The sequence below is a fragment of the Jaculus jaculus genome, chromosome 3 (assembly GCF_020740685.1).
Source record: "Jaculus jaculus isolate mJacJac1 chromosome 3, mJacJac1.mat.Y.cur, whole genome shotgun sequence".
Taxonomy (NCBI): Eukaryota; Metazoa; Chordata; class Mammalia; order Rodentia; family Dipodidae; genus Jaculus; species Jaculus jaculus.
Window position 1 is genome coordinate 133,578,360 of NC_059104.1, and position 20,716 is coordinate 133,599,075.

The window sequence follows — 20,716 nt, forward strand, 5'->3', positions numbered from 1 at the left end:
TCCACTGTATACATGCTTTTCCCAATAATCTAACTTAGTTTAGTATATAAAAATCCCTTTCCCTCTTACTTGGTTAAGTTTGAGTCTGGGCAAGTTACTTTATCTCTATTTCCATTGTCTGCATCCAAAAAGTGAGACCTTACTCCACAAATGCTGTGGATCATAATCACCAAAAGCACATAAATACACATGCTTCTGTGCTTTGAGATTCCAGTATACTCCTGAACTATGCACTACATTTACTTTACATTACTTTGAATTTATAACAAATTCGGTTTTCTGAAAGAGCTTTCTTTTTCCAAAATTTTGTGACTCCCACTCATTTATTTGATAAGATAAACTTATCAAGAGGTCAAGTTTTCTATAGTACTACCATGGAATTCTATGTGGAACTGTACTACATTTAAACATCAACTTGTGAATACTGGACAATTCTACAACCTACAGACTTCTCTTTATCCAGAAAGTTTTACATAACTGACTAAGATTTTATGTCCTCCTTTAAACTTCAAGCAGATCACTTATGTTTCTTATACTTATTGTTGTATAGTTCTTTGGTATCTACCATAATTTCAAATGCATACACCCTTTGACATATCAATTTCATTTCTAAGACTTGGCCATACATTAGTTATGTATATGTAGAATGCAAATAAATAAATAAGTTATACTCATTCAAATAACAAAATCCTAGAGACAAGTTAAAATATATTTCCAATAAGGCAATGATGATATAAAGTGCAGCACGTATAAACTATTCAACCATTACAAAAAAAACACAGAATCGTAACTATTGGCTTAGACAACAATTCTACAACTATTGTGCTAAAAAAGTGAAAGCTACAAAATTAAGTGCATTTTTTAACTTAGGGTAAGAGAATCAAAATCATTCTATGAACACACTGAAAGTGTTGGGCTCTTAATAAGTATGTTTGGGTCCCTTAATAGATTACACGTGGGGCATGAGGAGATGGCTCAGCAGTTAAAGGCGCTTGCTAGCAAAGACTGACAGCCTAGGTTCAATTCCCCAGCCAGCCACATAAAGATAGACTCCAAAAGTGGTGCAAGTGTCTGGTTTGTTTGCAGTGGCAGGGAACCCTGGCACACTGGTATGTGCACACATGTACACATTCTTTCTCTCTCCTCTCTCTTTCTCTTATGAATGAACATTTTTTTAAAATTTAAATGTGATCTGAGGGAAACAGCAAGGGATTAATTATAGCTCCATTTACCTGCTTATTTGTGATTGGACTTGCTCTAAGGTTTCAAGGCGGCCCTTTAATACAGCATCCAAGAAAATAAGCTTTCAATTCTCATCTCACTCATAAATAAAGTATGCAAATAACCCTACAATGTAAACAAGTGACAGTAATATGCCATGAAATCTCAATACCATAATTTATGTGTAAAAGTACTTCTCAATCACTTACTATAGCAATCAATCGAAAACATTTCTCTTACTGAAATAACCCTTTGAGAGTTTGTTGTCTTGAATACCAAGCACTCTTCAGGAATGAGTGACATTCTGTGGAATATGAAAACAAAGCCTTTCCTCCCAGGAAAGGAAGCCCCAGAAAGGTAAATAACATAAACTTATTTTATAAAATAGCAAAAGGTAAATAACGTAAGCAATTTTTTGCCTTTTATTCTAGTTTTTGGTTCAAGTTTTACCTTTAGATTATACCTTATCAAAGTAGGGTCAAAAAGGTACAAGTGAAATTGTTTATAAAGGAAGAATACTACATTCCTTCAAACAATCTGTTCACTACGAAATGTAACCGCTAAGTTCTGCCAGCCAGAATACAAAAGGTCCTGTTATGAGTTCAGAAACTTCAAGGCACAGTATACCTGCCTCCAGAGGTCATGAATAAATAATAATAAAAAACATAAAATCACCACCTGTTTTAAGTACCTCAATTGTGTTTGAAGTGACTTTTTAAAAAGATTTCTGTACTCATCACTTTGAATTTTTGCTATTGTTTAAGAGAAAGAACAAGCACTACTTATTAATAAGAAAAATTAAAATACACGGAAGGGAGTTTTCTAACTCGCTTTTAAGAATTTTAGCATTTTAATTAATACACAAGTTACACTTCAGGGATCTAAAAAAATAACACTTTAAAGCATTTTGGGGGAAAAGAATAAAAAGTTATGCGCAGAATTCCCGGGTCTTCGTGTGAATCCATCTTATTGTCCTCCTGGGTGGGCACTTTGTACTATTTTAAAAAGTTTAAAGTGCTAAGAACTTTCCATTTTCCAAAGTCATGTCACATAAATGACATAAAAACAAATCCTACCTACCATACACAAGCTGAGTGTTTTTTGTCTAACGCTTTATCGCTGCCCTGCGCATACCGCAGCGGGTGACATCAGATCGAAACTGCACAGTTTCGCCGGGGACAAGCACTGCCTGCACCAGCACCAGCACTCCTCCACAGACAAGACAGCAAGTGACCAGCCTGCGGGGAGATGACACCCCAGCCCCGAGCTCGGGGTATCCACCGGGTAGCTCCAGGTACCGCGGAACCTTCAGCCCGCGGCGAGTTTCCCGGCGCGAGACCTGTTGCACGTCCCCGCCCGCCGGAGCCGGAGCCGGAGCCGGAGCCAGGCACGGACGCCGGCAGCCGTGCACCTGCCCGCGACAGCCGTGGGGTGCGCCCACAGCCCCCTCCTCCCGCCGCCGCTCCGGGGGCTCCGAGCGCCGCGCAGGCCCCCGCAGCCCGCTCACACCCCGCCGCCGCCCCCGAGGGCCCCCGGCAGCCGCCGACGGGGGAGGGCGGGGCGCCGGCCGCGCTCGCCTCGGCCCGGCCCGGCTCAGCCCTGGGCGGCCGCGGAGGCGCTCACCTTGGCGGCCGCGGCTCTGGCGGACATCTTGTCTCTCTCCAGCGCCGCGCGAGGCTCCTCGGACCCGAAACTCCGCGCCGCTCGCCGGCCCGCCCGCTCCTCACGCCACAGTCCAAATAAACATCTCCCGGGAACGAGCGGGGCAGGGGCGGAGGCAGCCGGAAAGGCCCGACCCACAGGGAGGGGAATTCAACTCGGACAAAAGTCCGGGAAGCGCCCGCCCCGCCCGGGTCTTCTCCGCGGGGCGCGCCCGGCCGGCGCCTCCCTCCAAAGAGCGGCCGCTCGCTCGGCCTCCCGCGGCTCCCGCGGCCCGGCCACGTCGGGCTCGCTCCTCGCCAGCACCCAGGCCCCCCGGCCCGCCCCACGATCCCCCGGACGTCTCCGCACGAGCCGGCTCCCGCACGTAACTTCCCCGGAACGCACGGCCGACAGGGACGCGGCGTCGGCGAACTGAGCCGTCGCCGGCAACTCCGGGCAGCCACGCAAACCTGCCAGCCCGGCCCACTGAGCATGCCCGGCCGGGCGGGGGCGGGGCCTGCGTGGGGGCGGGGCCGGGGCCGAGGCCGGGGTCCGGTCCCAGCGCGGAAGGAAAAGGCTCAGTTATCCAAGTAACTTGCAAGGCGGTTTCCGCTGCTGTGCGAGCCTTCCTGTTTGCTTTGAACCGAAGATCCGGCAGAAGTCACCCCCCGAAGACCCCCAAGTCCTGGGTACCAAAGCTTTCCGATTCCCCACAGAGACTTCTGTACTTGCCGAGCAACCAACCGTGCCAGAGCAGTCCCACGCAGGAGTGACAAGGAAAGGCGGGCCTGGCCAAACCGGACTGTCCTTTCCTTAACTGGGCAAATAACAATGGTCACAACTGTCACCTCGTGCCTGGGCAGTTATCCTACTGAAGGAAGAATGTTCTTTTTGTGGATAGCATATCAAGGAAGCTCTATAGCTCTAGGACATTGCCCTCCCTCGCGACAAACCAATTGGTCACAGATTCTGGGCGCTCCTGGGGCCAACCAGTCTGAGAAGCGCTGAAACCCTGTTACATCTTGGTCCACCCCACATTGGGCTCTGAGATAGATCCCAGTCCCTCCCTCCCGCCCCTCTAGACAAGGATCTTAATAGTGTATCTTTGGCTGTGAAGAGTGCTGAAATTCTTGACACATGAAGACATCAGGCTGCCTTGTACATGTATCTATACCCTGCCCCACCACCTCAAGCTAGACAGAAAGGGATGCAAGGTGCAACTGCACACACCTCCCATAGCAACTGCCTTGCTGCACATCTAGGAATATATAGGAAACCATTCCTACCAGTAGCATTAAATGACATCTTAGTAACATCCTTAAAGTACCTAATATAGCGATTTTTTAAAAAAGGCACAACAGAAACAGAAAAAAAGCATAAACACCAGGTTTTAAACAATGGGTTGAATTCATCTGTGCCACAAAGTCAAACGATTCTAACCAAGAAATGTCCATACATCATAACAACATGTGAATTAAGCTTTCAAAGCATCATATATTTTGCAACTCTAAGCCAACTGAACAACAAATGAGCATTCTGCAAATCACATCCTCTTCTTTATTTTTTTTCTTCTTCACAGAAATAGTTGAAGTCAGTTGGGCGTGGTGCTCACACCTATAATTCCAGCTCTCTGGCGGCTGATGTAAGCAGATCACTCTGCGTTGCAGGTTGGCCTAGGCTACAGTGAAACTGCCTAAAAACAAAAACAAAATACCACCACCAGCTACAAAATACTTTGAAGTCATTTTGGTTTAAAATCGTGTTGTGTATAATGGTCTTATGAGTAAAATATCACTTTATTAAGAATGATGATTTAAATTTACCTATGAGCAAACACCATTAAAAAAAAAAAAAAAAAAAAACAACTTTGATAAACTAGGTGTGGTGGCATATGCCTTTAATCCCAGCACTTGGGAGGCAGAGGAAGAAGGAGTGCCATGACTTCCAGGCCAACATGAAACTACAAAGTGAACTCCAGGCAACCTGGGCTACAGCAAGACCCTACCTGGGAGGTGGGGGGGGGGGACTTTGATAGGTTGTTTTTTGTTTGTTTGGTTGGTTGATTTTGGTTTTTTGAGGTAGGGTCTCACTCTAGCTCAGTCTGACCTTGAATTCACTATGTAGTCTCAGGGTGGCCTCGAATTTATAGCAATCCTTCTACCTCTGCCTCCCAAATTTTGTGATTTAAGGCAAGTGCAGCCATGGCTGGCCCTGATAGGTTGTTATTTTTTTTTTTTAAGTAATGTTTACCTACACAAGACTATTATAATAGGAGGAAATGATCATGACATCAAAAATAAAATAGAGACTGATGAGAGGGGGAGGGGATATGATGGAGAATAGAATTTCAAAGGGTCAAGTGGGGGGAGGGAGGGAATTACCATGGGTTATTGTCTATAATTACGGCAATTGTCAATAAAAAATAAATTAAAACAAAAAAAGTTTTTAAAAAAAGTACTGTTGAAGACCATCCACATTAGTTTTGCCATTTAATAAGATATATAATAAGCAAATCTGCCTGGACACACGCAGGGTGTCTTTGTAACACCCAGTTTCAGAGGCAGCATTTGCAAATGCACTGACTCTGCATTTGTCACTCTTTTCTCTTTCTTTTTCTTTCTTCTTTTTTTTTTTAATCAAGCCTCCCAACTTCAATGTTAGATTACAGCAATCTGTCTCAGCTCTAATATTTCTGGTCAGTTTTACTTTTGCCATGGTTTTTAAAAACTGAGGTCAAGTGAAAAAAATTTCACCTTGAGAATACTTTGCTTTAAAATTATATCAATAAAATAGTTCCATTAATAATGTGATTGCTAGCCAAGTGTGGTGGCACACACCTTTAATCCCAGCACTCAGGAGGCAGAGGTAGAAGTATATCTATGAGTTTGAGGCCACTCTGAGACTACAGACTAAATTCCAGGATAGCCTGGGCTAGAGTCAGACCCTACCTTGACAAACCAAAATAATAATAATAATAAATATATTAAAAATAATAATAATGTAATGACTTCTGCCGGGAGTGGTGGCACACGCCTTTAATCCCAGCCCTCGGGAGGCAGAGGTAGGAGGATTGCCGTGAGTTCGAGGCCACCCTGAGACTCCATAGTGAATTCCAGGTCATCTTGGGCTAGAGTGAGACCCTACCTTAAAAAAACAAAAACAATAACCAATAATGTAATGACTTTAAGATGTTCCCATGGAGGCTTAGCAATAATGTATATTATATTTCAAAAAGCTTGAAAAAAGGATTCTGAATGTTTTCTTCCCAAATAAATGATAAATGTTTGAGGAGATAATATATATTCACACACATATAGTTTAATGCAGTTTAACATTAAACAATGTATTAAATATCATATGACACCCACAGATATGTATGATTTGAATTTCTATGTACCAACTAAAAATAAATTTAACTTAAGTTTAAAAAGAACTTTAGTTAGGGTTGGATAGATGGCTCAGTGGTTAAAAAAAAAAAAAAGCCTAATGATCTGGGTTCAACTCCCCAGTACCTACATAAAGCCAGATGCACAAAGTGATACATGCGTCTGGAGTTTGTTTGCAGCAGCTGGAGGCCCTGGCACATCCATTCTCTCTCTCTCTCCCTCTCTCTCTCTCAAACAAATAAACAAATAAAAATAAAATATTTTTAAATGTTCCAATGTTCTTTTGAACAGCTAGATCAAACTCTGTAAATTGAACTACTTGTTAAACTATATAACTATATGAAACTATGCTTGGGTATATCATTATAAAAACAAAGATGAAAATGTCACAGTGAAACTTATTACTTTGTTAGCTACCAAGATACATAATTTTTTAAACAAATCATTACTATCAAGGATTAAAACTATATGTCTTCATTTCTATTTTGGGTGAGAAGCTTTGATAGGGAGCAGAAAGCATAGAGTATAATCTGAGAATTACTCTTCACTTTAACAATTAAGAGTTTTCCAGCCAAGAGTGGTAGCAGACACTTTTAATCTCAGCACTCAGGAGGCAGAGGTAGGAGGATCAATGTGTTGTTCAGACCACCCTGAGACTACATAGTGAATTCCAGGTGAACCTGGGCTAGAGCAAGACCCTACCTCAAAAAATCAACAAACAAAAATTATCCATTGAACACCAAAACATCTTTCAAATTATACTATAACATTAATGATTATAAGTGAGTGTGGCTTTAATTCCTATGGTGGAAAGAAATACAAGTAAATGAAAATATTCCAATTCAAGGTCACAATAAATTTCAATGAAGAATTTCCTTCTATGTACAGATTTCTTTCTAATCATCTGTTGCAACAGAACAGGAAACTAAAAAACCGCAACACATACAAAGACAACTTCCTGTGGGATTTTTGGTGTCTGTGGCTCAGAATGAAAGCACAATGCATGTAAAATCTTTACAATCTTAGAATCATTTATTAGAAATAACCTTAGATTTAATGAGCAACTATATACACAACTACATTGTAGATATTTATTTTATGCTTCCATTGTAAAGAAGATCCTTAGAAAAGCATATTTATGTCAGTTAGTAGGAGCTATGAAATTATACATGAAATGCACAAAGGAAGTATTTGAGGACCACAGTGGAGCATGAGACAATCTTGATAAACTCATAGAAGACAATATGTACAAAAACACTAAAACAGAAGAACTTTACCAGAGCATTTAACAATAAAACATCAATAATTCTATCTTTCTCCTATACCATATCATTATTCTATAAATTGCTTCATTGTATTCATTTGCCAGAAGTCATGTAACAATGTAAAATCAGGTAGAAACTTACTACTACTCAAGGTTTCCAAATGTTATAAATCAGTAAAATTTCAAAAAAGAGTTTAGGAATATACTATAGGACTATCAATTTCCAATCTTATTTCAAAGTAAACATTACAAATTGTGTACTTAAGGATTATTAAAAAGTGGCAAAATGTATATTGTGTACATTTTGGTGTAATAAAGGGATAAAAAAGATGGTTATCAAATTTATTTTTTATTATGTATTAATTCACCTTAATTGTAGACATTAATGGGTTTGAATGATGTTTCCATAATGCATATATCCATATATCATGTGTGATTCATATCTACCCTCCTAACTACCCTCTATTACCTTCACTTCTGTCTTTAAAAAAAAAAAAAAAACAGGACATATAAAGAATAAAATCAAGACTTTTCATTCATTTCAGAGTAAAGAACAGTTCTTCCAGTCACAGTTAAATAGCAAGACCTTTTCACCAAAAAAATAAATAAATAAAGAGTCCTTTGGGGCTACCATGCTGCATCTGTTTGGGTTCCTGCATATTACCCAAACAGGCACCACAGGAGCTACAAAACCCTGTGAGTATGGAACCTGTAGAGTACCTGGCTCATCTCTGAGCAGTGTTGTGTCTTCTCTTCTTCACAACTATTTTCCCCTTCTACATTCTCCTAATGATTCCTCAAAGACCTCCACACAGCCCAAGCACAGTATCTCTCCATGGGGGAAATAGAGATTAAAGAGTGGAGAAGGGGGCGCATGTGTCTGGAGTTCGTTTTCAGTGGCTAGAGGCCCTGGCGCGCCCATTCTCTCTCTCTCTCTCTCTTGCTCTCAAATAAATAAATAAAATAAAATAAAAAATTTTTTAAAGAGTGGAGACTCCTCCCTTCCTGTTAAAATACTGAGAAACATCCCTGAGTATCCACTTTCCTCCCCTGGACTAAGACCCCCACCTCAGGATTCAGCTCCTCAGCTCTGTCCTCTCTCTGCTTCACCTCCATCCTCTCAGTAGCCATAGAATTCTACTTCTTAACAATTCAAGGCTCCACTGGTGTCTCCCATCTTAAACCCAAAAGCAAAATTCCTGGGCTAGAGAGATGGCTTAATGGTTAAAATTATTTGACTACAAAGCCTAAGGACCCAAGCTTGATTCCCTAGTACCCATGTAAGCCAGATATACAAATGCACGGTGCATATGTTTGAAGTTTGCAGTGGCTACAGGCACTCATTCTCTGTCTCTCTTCCTCTCTCTCTCTCTGTCTTTCACACAAACATGCAAACACACACTCTATAATAAATAAATAAATAAAATATATAAAAATTAAAGAAACAACAACAACATTCCTATTCACACCTGGCTGCCATGAAATGTGTTCACCAATGCAAGTGCACAGGAAAGATCCCTGTGCAGAAGGGCCCTGCACTGAGGTTTCCATAGTCTGAAGCTGATCTCTTGAATCCTAACAATTTCATTTTGGATCTGTACTTCAGAAATGAAGGTCTCAGCTGGGTATGATGGTGTGCACCTTTAATCCCAGCACTCAGGAGGCAGAGGTAGGAGGATCACCATGAGTTCAAGGCCACCCTAAGACTAACTACACAGTGAATTCCAGGTCAGCCTGGGCTAGAATGAGATTCTACTTTGAAAAAAAAAAAAAAAGAAAAGAAAAAGAAAAAAGAAATGAAGGTCTGGGAGAGGGGAACATGCACTTTGGGCCACTCCTGTCTCACAGTCCTGCCACCATTCACCTCCTGGGAGGCATTTGGGTTGTCTGCTACCACCACAGGAAGTCAATGCTGTTTCCCACACTGTGCTCCACTGATGTCCCTGACAAGAACTTAAGTTAGAAGCTAGGCCAGTATGTGTACCGATGGTATCTTTGACAGCACATGGGCCAGTGCTAGGCAGCACTACTTCCTGTCTGGTGGATAAGTTCCTTTGGGGTGGGGGTGAACTTGTAGCCCAGCTGAGATGCAGGAAGCAAGCTATCTAGTATTAGGGGTTTAAAGATCATTGGTGGTTCCTATAAGTTGGAGCAGCTGCCTTGTGACCACCTTCCTCCAACTCTCTCAGTGCAGTTTAGACTTTTGAGAAGGGACATTGGCAAGTGAGCAGGCCCAGCACCAGGGCTGGGGGGGCTAGTGCTTCTGTCATTCTGCTTCTGCCAGCCAGGCCAGGACTACTCCCCAGGCCAGCTTTGCACAAGAGGATGGGGCCCTCTACCTTTCCTTCCACCCTTCTTAAATTGGCTTATTCTTGTCTCTTTTAGACAGCTTGAATCATCCTCCAGGGACAAGCCACAAAGTTTGAATTGTATAATTTCATGATGTCTCATATGAGTTAAATGCTCTTAAGATTTGCACTCAAAACTGGAGTTGCACAATATAAACAGTAAAAACAATTTTCATATTTAATTATTCTTTATATAGAATGGCATTAAATAGCAAATAAAAAACATGACAAGGCATGATGGCAGTTGTTGAAGAAAATGCTTTAGGTTGTAATTAATGGCTTTAATGGCCCTTTTCTGACTTAAACATTTTTAATTTTATTTTTTTTGTGTGTGTGTGCATGTGTTGTGCTGTGTGTGCTGTAAGCCTGTGTGTGTGTGCACATAGGAACACCCTGTGTATGTACATGTGAAGGCCAGAGAAGAACTTTGGGTATTCCCCCACAACTGCTCATCCCATCTGCATATTTGCTTGTGGCTGAGTCTCTCTCTGACACAGAGTTGCCATGCTCATGAGCCCCAGCAATTCTTGGGTCTCCACTCCCCATAAGACCAAGGCTACAGGCATGTCTGGGCATGACCAGCTGCTTATTTGAGTCCTGGGGAATTGAGGGTCTCAGACCCTCATGCCTCCCTGGCAAGGACTCTTACCTATTGAACCATCCCTCCAGCCCTTTCTGACTTACTGAACAGCCCTGATTTTCATCTTATATCAGGCCCCAAATTATCTGGGCAATGCTGAGTACATCTCTTTCTGTAGATATCATTCAGTTTGTAGCAAGCTTCTCCAGAGCTGCCCACCAGCTCTGCTTCTCTCTGTTGTTAATGCAAGCCCGAGTCTTTTGGAATTTACCCTCTTCCTCAATTTTATAAGTAATAATTTTTTAAAATTTTTATTTATTTATTTATTTTGAGAGAGACTGAAAGAGAGAATGGGCACACCACGGTCTCCAACAACTGCAAATGAATTCCAGATACATGTGCCACCTTGTGCATCTGGCTTATGTGAGTCCTGGGGAATTGAATCTAGGTCCTTTGGCTTTACAGGCAAGTGCCTTAACCACTAAGAAATTTCTCCAGCCCAGTGTTTTTTAAATCCAGGGAACTTCTATCTCTATTACCCAAGAATATTATCATTTGAACCTAACTATAAATTTATGTCTAGATTGCTTTCCTTGTTTTAATGTACATATGTGTATACACCTGCACATGTGTATAGAGGGAGAACAAAATAGAAGTATATGATTTGTGTGTTTTTTTCTTTCTATTTTTTGTCTTTTGTCTTTTTAAAAATATATGGAATGTTTCACAAATTTGCATGTCATCCTTGTGCAGGGGCCATGCTAACATTCTCTGTCTCATTCTAATTTTAGTATATGGGCTGTTGAAGCAAGCACTGATTTGTGTTTTTTCAGCAAATGACAGTCATCATTTATTATTCTGAATTTCATTTATTTTTCACTTAAACCGCTAAGCCATCTCTCCAGCCCCAATTTATTTTTTTGCATGTACATGTGTGTGATTTACATGTGCATGCATGTACATGTGTGTTGCACGTTTGCAGATGTGCATGCATGTGTGTGCATGCATGTAGAAGCCAGAAGTGTATGTTGAATGTCTTCCTCAACTGCTTTCCAACTTATTGTTTGATAGAAAGATCTATCCCTGAGCCCAGAGTTCACTGATTTGCCAGCTAGGAATTTCTGGGATCCTCTTCTCTCTGCCTCCCCAGCGCTGGGATATCAAACGCAGAACAACAAGCCCAGAGTGTAATGTGAGTGCCTGGGATCCAAAGTCATTTCTTCATGCTTGCCTAGAAACCATTTTACCCACTGAGCCCTCTCCTTCACTCCCTTTTAACTTTTTTTCTAAAAACTTTTTCTTCATTTTTATTTATTTGAGAGAGACAGACAATGAGAGAAAGAAGCAAGAGAGAGAGAGAGAGAGAGAGAGAGAATGGGCTCGCCAGAGCCTCCAGATACTGTGAACGAACTCCAGATGTGTGCACCCCCTTGTGCATCTGGCTAACGAGGGTCCTGGGGAATGGAGCCTTGAACCAGGGTCCTTAGGCTTCACAGGCAAGCACTTAACTGCTAAGCCATCTTTCCAGCCCCCATTTAACTTTTGTAATCATGAAAAATAACCAAGAAAACAAAACAAAAAAGTAACCAAAGGGCTGAAGAGATGGCTCGGTGGTTTCGGTGCTTATCTATGAAGTCATTTAAGCTCTTCCCAGATGTTATATTTTCTCTTATCCCTTTTAGCTGGGCAGTGGTGTGAAATGCTTTGGTGACAGGGTCAACACGATAGGAGAGGTTGAACATCACTTCAGCACAGTGGCTTCATTGCCTGCACTGCTGAGAACCCAGAATCTACAACAGAACTTCAGACTGCTGAAGTGATCTTGTGGAAAGGAAAAACAATTCCCTGGCAAATAATCTGTCAAGCTCTTGATATATGAGTGAGGGAATTCTAGACCATATTGCCCCAGCCAAGCCACATACTGTCAGCAGCTGCATGATTGAGCCCAGGCAAGGCTAAGAAAGAATGACTCATTTGCTCTGAGCCCAACTTGCCAGATCACAGAATCAAGACCATTTATTTAAGATGCTAAGTAAGCATGGGGGTACTTTGTTACACAGTAATTACTAACTGATACATAAGGCTAAACATATAGAAGTTTTATATAGACAAACACACATAAATATGTATACAAGAGATTAGCACTCTGGGGTATGTGGCATGTACCAAATAAAGATGTCTGAATGGGAATGCTATGTCATTAGAAATCCCAGCACTGGGGAGGCAGAGGTAGGAGGACTGCTGTGAGTTTGAGGCCACCCTGAGACTACATAGTGAATTCCAGATGAGCCTGGGCTAGAGTGAGACCCTACCTTGAAGAAAAAAAAAAGAAAGAAAGAAAGAAAATAGCATATTAAAAAAAAATCTGCTCTAGCTGGGTGTGGTGGCACATGCCTTTAATCCCAGCACTTGGGAAGGTAAAGGTAGGAGGAACGCTGAGAATTCAAGGCCACCATAAGACTACATAGTGAATTCCAGGTTAGCGTGGGCTACAGCAAGACTCTTCCTCAGGGAAAAAAAAAAAAGAAATTAGGGCTGGAGAGATGGCTTAGTGGTTAAGCGCTTGCCTGTGAAGTCTAAGGACCCCAGTTCGAGGCTCAATTCCCCAGGACCCACGTTAGCCAGATGCACAAGGGGGCACACGAGTCTGGAGTTCATTTGCAGTGGCTGCAAGCCCTGGCGCGCCCATTCTCTCTCTCTGTCTCTCCCCCCCCCCTTCTCTCTCTGTCTATCGCTCTCAAATAAATAAACAAAAAAATTAAAAATAAAAATAATAAAATAATAAAAAATAACTGCTTTAAAGGCAGTTATTGCTTTTCATGTATATAAAGTTCTTTCCAACCAAGTGCCAGAGTTACTCCACTCATGGACAGAGGCAGGGTATCACAGATGAGAAGAACTGACAACATTTCCCTTGGTGGACCAAATGGTTGGCCTCTAGCTCTGTTCTTCTATAGCCAGATCTCACTGGTCTTTGTGGTTGTTGGTACTGACTCAGCCTTTCTCCTGAAAAATCATTCTGCATCCCAGTATCCACTGCATGGAAGTCACATCCCCAGTCTAGTTGACCTTCCCTCATGTAAGGGACATGCTGGGCCATCCTACGACACGTGGAATCATAGGGTGGGGGGAGCACATTCCAACAGAGGATGCTTCAATCCACATGCTCAGAGAACAAAGCAGTTTCCTCTTGACCACAGGTTTTCACTTGTAAATGTTTGATCCAAATATAAAAAATTAATTAGAGAATGTTTGTGGTGAATATGGAAGAAGCAGAGAGTTGCATGCACTTGTTTTGTTGTATTTTCATGAGAAGAAAATCTTAAATTTTACTATGAAAAGCTTGAACATAATACAATGGACCAATTTAGCTGAATCAAGTAACTTTAAAATACTTCTCATAAGGACTGGGGAGATGGCTTAGCAGTCAATGTACTTGCCTTCAAAGCCAAAGGACCCAGGTCCGATTCCCCAGGACCCATGTAACCCAGATACACAAGATGGTGCATATGTCTGGAGTTCGTTTGCAATTTCAGGAGGCTCTGGCACACCCATTTTTTCTCTTTCTCTCTCTCTCTTCCTCTCTTTCTCTCTCTGCCTCTTTCAAATAAATAAAAATAAAAAAGATTAAAAAATACTTCTCATTCCATATCATTAGAAAAACACTGTATTTGGAAAAGACAAAATTCAAGATAGCTAAATATTTTCCCAATCTCTTCATTTCTATTTTGCAAACACAGATAGTTTTAAGTACATTATTTAGAGCACAAGAATCTTATGAGTAAATTGCCATTTTACACCATCCTGCATTAGCAAATTAGTTTTTAGTCAGTGTCACAAGTGCCTTTGGGGGTTACATATTTGGAACTAAGATTATTCAATAGGTTTAATGACCTCAAAAGATGATTAGGGTATTTGGGAAAGAATGGACTTCAAAAGTAACCATTGGTGGCATATTTATTACTTGTGAAACTTCCAACAGACACGTGAAAACTTGAGGCTGAATTTAAGATTAGTGCCACAGAAATCAGGGTTCCCCCCAGGCTCCTTTTTGAGAGGAACACGTCCTGCTTCTGAGAGCTCTGCCTTCCCTTTCTGAAAGGGAAACACATTGTGGATGACGACCAAGGAAAAGGTGTCAGATTCATCATCATCCCACCTAATTTCAAAATAATGACAATGTTCTCTGGTTAACAACATGTGGACACACATGGTGAAGTCATCGGAAAGGGCATGATGCAAATTATCTGGAGAAAGTTTCTTCTGGGAATAAAGCTTCCTTGGCTGTACAATGGAGGGGCCCTGAGAGGGACTGTGGGGCAAGGAGGAGTGGGCTGTATAAATGCTAAGATCTGCTATAGCTCCAACAAACAGTGGTATAAATAGTTAATAACTAAAGACCTTTTTCAGTCCTGACACTATGAGGCCAGTGTGGGATGCAGTTTTTTGTAAGTCTACAAGTTTTGAAAAGATATTTACTATAAAAACTGTATATTTTGCTGCCATGAGAAGCTCTAATTTTAAACGTGATTAATATTTCCACAGGGCATGCATACTACATGAAAATGAAATTTTATAAAAATCTGGGCAAATTTAAAACCATAAAAATCCAGCTGAGTTTAAGTACATGTGTGAGAGTGTGTTTTGAAAGGGTGTGGCTTCCTGTCTCTGCATTGTTTGGAAACATTCTAACAAAGCCAAACTCATTTCTCTGATATCCTGAACGCAGGCACTAGGAGCTGGCTCCTAAAATAGCAGAAAATCTGAAGTTAGTTCCTATATGTAGAACCAGTTGAAGTCAAAAGAAAGGCGCTTAGCATCTAAAACATTGCAAATCTGTATCTTCCCACTTAATCTTGAAAGTGTCCATGATTAGCTGAAAACTTGAGCAACACTCTGCAGACTTTTCATTCATTCTCACTTATTACTTCATCTTTTCCTTCTACTCAAAAAATACTTATGTATCTTTTTAAGATGTGCCAGCAACTGAATTTCTTTAATAAGTTCTCCAGGTTGTTTTTCTGTTTTGACCTCATATTCCCCGTCTCTCTCTCTCACCCCTGTCTTTGTGCCTAGGGTGCTACGCTGAGGCTACTTAGGAACATGCGTGCACTGTGACACCAAGCTTGGTTGTGAGCAGGGACAGGAGCCAACCGGCCAGTGATGATTCATGCTGCCATGCAGGAGCAGTAGATCAGTGTGTCCACAGCTGGCTCCCCCTTCCCTCTCACCTCCAGGGAAGACAGGGGTGGGTCAGAGGTGGATCAGGAAGCCAGTCCCAACAGGACGTACTTGTTTCTTACTGCCACTGTTGTTATGGGTCGAACAATTTTAGTATCAACCCAGGATACAGTAGTAATAACAGACAAGAAACTAATTGGAAAGAAGAAGGGATTCAGGGGAGGGTGGATTGGGCAGGAGGAAAATGAGGGTGGTGGGAGGGATTTTCATGGTTTATTATCTATACTTATGGAAATTATCAGTAAGTTTATTCACGTGTTGCCACTCAATCTAGAGTGCTAACGTAGGATATGATGAAGTCTCCATCCAGGTGGAGTTCTTGCAAATAGAATGATGGATCTGCTAATGGTATTAAGGGTGTGACTTGTCCTCTTGGCCCCAGCTCTTCTGTCCAGTCAGAGAACATCACTCCCCTTTAGGGGACATCACAATAACATGCCATCTTGGAAGCAGTGAGCAACTCCCAACAATCATGGACACCTGCCAGCACCTTTCTCCTGTGTCCCCAGACCCCAGAATTGTGAGAAATAAACTTCTGTTGTTTAAAACTTGCTTGGTTTGTGGCATTTAGCTGCACAAACAGGCTAAGGCTGTAACATATGACTTATTAGTAACTACACACATTACTGTTTTAACATAAAAAAGCAGCAAAAGTGAAATTATGTATCATTCTGTTACTTACCTTATGCTACCTAAATGTAATTATTTAAACAAAACAAAGATAGAGCAGAGCTGGAGAACATAAATTAGTAACAGTCAATAGAGTTAATTAAATAATATGTGAAAACACAATACTTTAAAATGTTTCTGTTTTTTAATGCAGCAATGTATTTTAACTTTAACTTTTTTTATTTTTATTTTTTGGTTTTTTAAGGTAGTGTCTCATTGTAGTTCTGGCTGATCTAAACTATGTAGTCTCAGGGTGGTCTTGAACTCATGGTGATCCTCCTACCTCTGCCTCCCAAGTGCTGTGATTAAAGGTGTGCACCACCACGCCTGGCTTATTTTAACTTTTAAAAAATTTCTTGAGCCTGGTGTGGTGGTGCACACCTTTAGACCCAGCACTCAGGAAGCTGAGGTAGGAGGATCCCTATGAATTTGAGTCCAACCTAGAAGAATCCCAAATCAGCTTAGGCTAGAGTGAGACCCCACCTTGAAAATAAAAGAAACAAAAATGTCTTTATTGGCTATTTTGTTGGAATTATATTTTGTATTCTTAAGATATAAAAATACCAAAACCTTCAAAACGGAAAGCGTAAGCACAAACTGGTAAATTAAACCTATTACCTATTTTTAATAAGATCAAGAAAAAAATGTAGCCTGTTTCTCTTTGTTCTCAATACAGAAAGACATGTTGCTGTTTCCTTTTTTAAGCATACTTTTTTGAACTGCCTGCAATAGTTAAGACATCATTTTTTTCTTTATGTGGTGATAAAATTGAATATGGTCAAATGTAAAATTCATTTTGAAATGAAGCTCTGCTGTTCTCAAGCATGCTGATCTATGGTGTCTGTCCAATGTGATGCCATCAAGTTAGATATCCTCGCCAACAGCATTGGAGTGTGTAGTTCCTATCATTTTAATTACTATCATGAACTCATTTTTAGACTTGTGAGAAATCATTTTCAATTCTTCAAAAGTGTCCATCATTTTGAACTCATGGGCTTTTCTTTTCTCTCTCTCTCTCTCTTTTATAAATTTATTTGCCGTAGACAGAGAAAGACAGAGACTGAGTAAGCCAGGTGTGGTGGCACATACCTTTAATCCCAGCACTGCGGAGGCAGAGGTAGGAGGATCGCCATGAGTTCAAGGCCACCCTGAGATTACATAGTGAATTCCAGGTCAGCCTGAACTAGAGTGAGACCCTACCTCAAAAAAAAAAAAAAAAAAAAAGGAAAGGAAAAAAGAGAGAGAGAGAGAGAGATTTGGTATATAGGCACACCAGGGTCTCTTGTCACTGCAAGTGAACTCCAGATGCATGTGCCATTTTGTGCATCTAGATTTATGTGGGTATTGGGAAATTAAACCCAGGCTGACAGGCTTTGCCAGCAAGCAAGCAAGTGCCTTTAACTGCTGAATCATCTCTCCAGTCCCAGAATTTATGGGCTTTTCTTAACCAAGTTGCCTAAATCTATCCATTGTTGAATAGGCGGGAGGCCCAGCAGTTCAAGGTCAACCTGGATTACAGAGTGAGTTAGTTTAAGACCAGCCTGAGGTATTTGAGGTCTTGTCACAAACAACCAAACAAAACCAACCAACAAAAACAAACAAACAACAACAACAACAAAAAAGAAATTTCACATTGGTACCAACCCAAACATGGCGTTCAGATCTCACTGCCATGCATGCGTTGATTTACCACCTCCAATGAATTATTCAACTGTCTCCAAAAGACTCCCTGGTGCTGATCTCAGAGCCACACCCACCAGCTCTCTGCAATCCTAAATCCTAGTAACTACTAATCTGTTCTTTGCCTCTATAATTATGGTACCTCATGAAAGTTATGTAAATAGGATCATATATCACCTTGTGGTATTGGCTCCCCTCACCCCGAACACCCCAACATAATTTCCTTGAGGTTCAAACAAGTTGTTGCGTGTATTGGTGGCTCCTTCCTTTTGTTTTTTTTTTTAAATTTATTTTACTTGTGAGACAGAGAGAAAGAGAGAATTGGCATGCCAGGGCCTCTAGCCACTGCAATCGAACTCCATACAAATGTGCCACCTTGCGCACATGCATGACCTTGTGCACATGTGTCATTGTGCATCTGGGTAATGTGGGTTCTAGAGAGCTAAACCTGGGTCCTTAGGCTTTGCAGGTAAGTGCCTTTAAGCCATCTCTCTAGCCAGCTCCTTCCTTTTGATAGTTCATTTGTCCACTGAAGAACATATTAGCAGTTTCCAAACTTTTGCTATCATAAATAAAACTAATGAATATACTGTCCAACTTTTCCTCATGAAAATAACTTTTCATTTAGCCGGACTGAATGCCCAGAAATTCAAGCAATCCACCTTTAACTGCTGAGTGATCTCTCCAGCCGAGCCCAAGAATGCAAATGGTAGGTTGTATGGCAAATCCATTTAGTTCGGAAAGGAGTGGTAGTCCCACATTACATACCTACCAGCAAGACAAGAGTGATCCAATTTTTCTGCATCCTTGCCAACCTGTGGTGTTATTACTGCTTTTCCATTTTTGGCATTCTGATAGGTGTACAATGATCTATCAGGGTTTTAGTTGGCATTTCTTTGATTGCTAACGAGGTTGAAAGGCTTTTCTTATGATTATTTGCCCACTTGCATATCTCCTTCAGGGAGATAGATATATATCTTTTGTTCATATTCTAATATGATTGTTTACTTTTATCATTGAGTTTTGAAACTTGTTTATATATTCTAGATGCCAAGACTTTGTAGAATATGTACCCAAAAGCTATTTTGTCTCTTTCCAAAGCCAGTGTTTTCATCTTCTTGGCAGGCTGCTTCCTGGAGGAAAGGTTACTTCTGTAAGCTATTTTTTAAAATTCATTTATATATTTATTCCCCCGCCTCTCTGGGTGTGTGTACATGTGTAAGAGAGAGAAAGAGAAAGAGAGTGAGTGTGTATATGGGCATGCCAGGGCTTCTTGCTGCTGCAAATAAACTCCAGATGCATGCACCAATTTTGTGCATCTGGCTTTACACGGGTACTGGAGAACTGAACAAGGACCACAGGGTTTTGCAAGCATCTTTAACTATTTAGCCGTCTCCCCAGCCTGAGGACAGATTACTTTGTTGGTTTTTTTTTTTTTTTTGGTTTTTCGAGGTAGGGTCTCACTCTAGCCCAGGTTGATCTAGAATTCACTCTGTATTCTCAGGATGGCCTCAAACTCATAGTGATCCTCCTAACTCTGTCTCCTGAGTGCTGGGATTAAAGGTGTGTGCCACCATGCCTGGATGATTGCCTTTTTTAAAAAATATTTTTTTTAAATTTTATTTATTTATTTATTTGAGAGCGACAGACACAGAGAGAAAGACAGATAGAGGGAGAGAGAGAGAGAATGGGCATGCCAGGGCTTCCAGCCTCTGCAAACGAACTCCAGACGCGTGCGCCCCCTTGTGCATCTGGCTAACGTGGGACCTGGGGAACGAGCCTCGAACCGGGGTCCTTAGGCTTCACAGGCAAGCACTTAACTGCTAAGCCATCTCTCCAGCCCTTTTTTTAAAAAAAGTATTTTATTTGTTTACAAGAGAGAGAGAGAATGAATGAGAATGACTATGGATATACCAAGGCTTCTTGCCACTGCAAATGAACTTCAGATGCACGTGCCACTTGTGCATTGACTTTACATAAGTACTGGGGAATTGAACTCAAGCCATCCGGAGGCTTTGCAAGCAAGATCCCATGTACCCAACTTTCCTCTTACAGGTCTTGCTGTTGGAATCAAGACCGAAAACTCTTTCCTTGGTTCAAATTTATAAAGGTTTTTCTCTCATGTTCTTTCCTAGAATTGTTATAGCTTAACATTTTAAAATTTTCCCAACATTTTTAAACACTATATTAGTTAAAACTCCCTTTCTTAGGGAAAGTGGTTTTAAATAAAATATAATTTGAACTTGCAAAAATCAATATAGTTCAGTTTGAGAAAGTATAATTTAACCTGCTTGCATATTTCTGGCAACAGAAAAATTTATTTTAAAATATATTTAGTTATTTGCAAGGGGAAAGATAGAGTGCAAAAATATGGGCATGTCAGGGTCTCTTGCTATTGCAAATGAACTCTGGATGCATGAACACAATATTTGTGGATCTGGCTTTACATGAAAACTGAAGAATTAAATCTGGGCTGGCAGGCTTTACAAGCAAGCACCTTTGACCATTGAGCTATCTCCACTGAGCTATCTCCTCAGACTAAAAAAGTATTTTTTGTGGAAGTCTATTTCAAAACAGGAGTATTTTTAAAAATTATTTATTTATTTGACAGAGTGATAGAAGAAAAGAGAAATTGAGAATGGGCACACCAGGGCCTCCAGCTACTGCAAATGAACTCCAGACACAT

The 20,716-nt window shown here is 41.0% G+C and overlaps 1 protein-coding gene and 1 non-coding gene across 10 annotated transcripts in view; both read right to left on the bottom strand.

Annotated features, from left to right (window-relative positions):
- Tjp1 (tight junction protein 1) overlaps positions 1-20,716 on the bottom strand; it is a 268,814-nt gene that overhangs the window by 90,636 nt on the left and 157,462 nt on the right. The window contains exon 1 of one of the 9 annotated variants that reach the window (XM_045144909.1): positions 2,845-3,093. The exons of the other annotated variants lie outside the window; for them this stretch is intronic. Within the exon in view, the coding sequence (XP_045000844.1) occupies positions 2,845-2,871 (27 nt within the window). The 5' untranslated portion in view covers positions 2,872-3,093. Of the gene's footprint in view, positions 1-2,844; positions 3,094-20,716 lie in introns of those variants that run through there. 9 annotated transcript variants of the gene reach the window in all.
- On the bottom strand, positions 11,149-11,255 carry LOC123459678. The gene has a single exon (XR_006636436.1). It is a non-coding gene; the product is annotated as a U6 spliceosomal RNA (small nuclear RNA).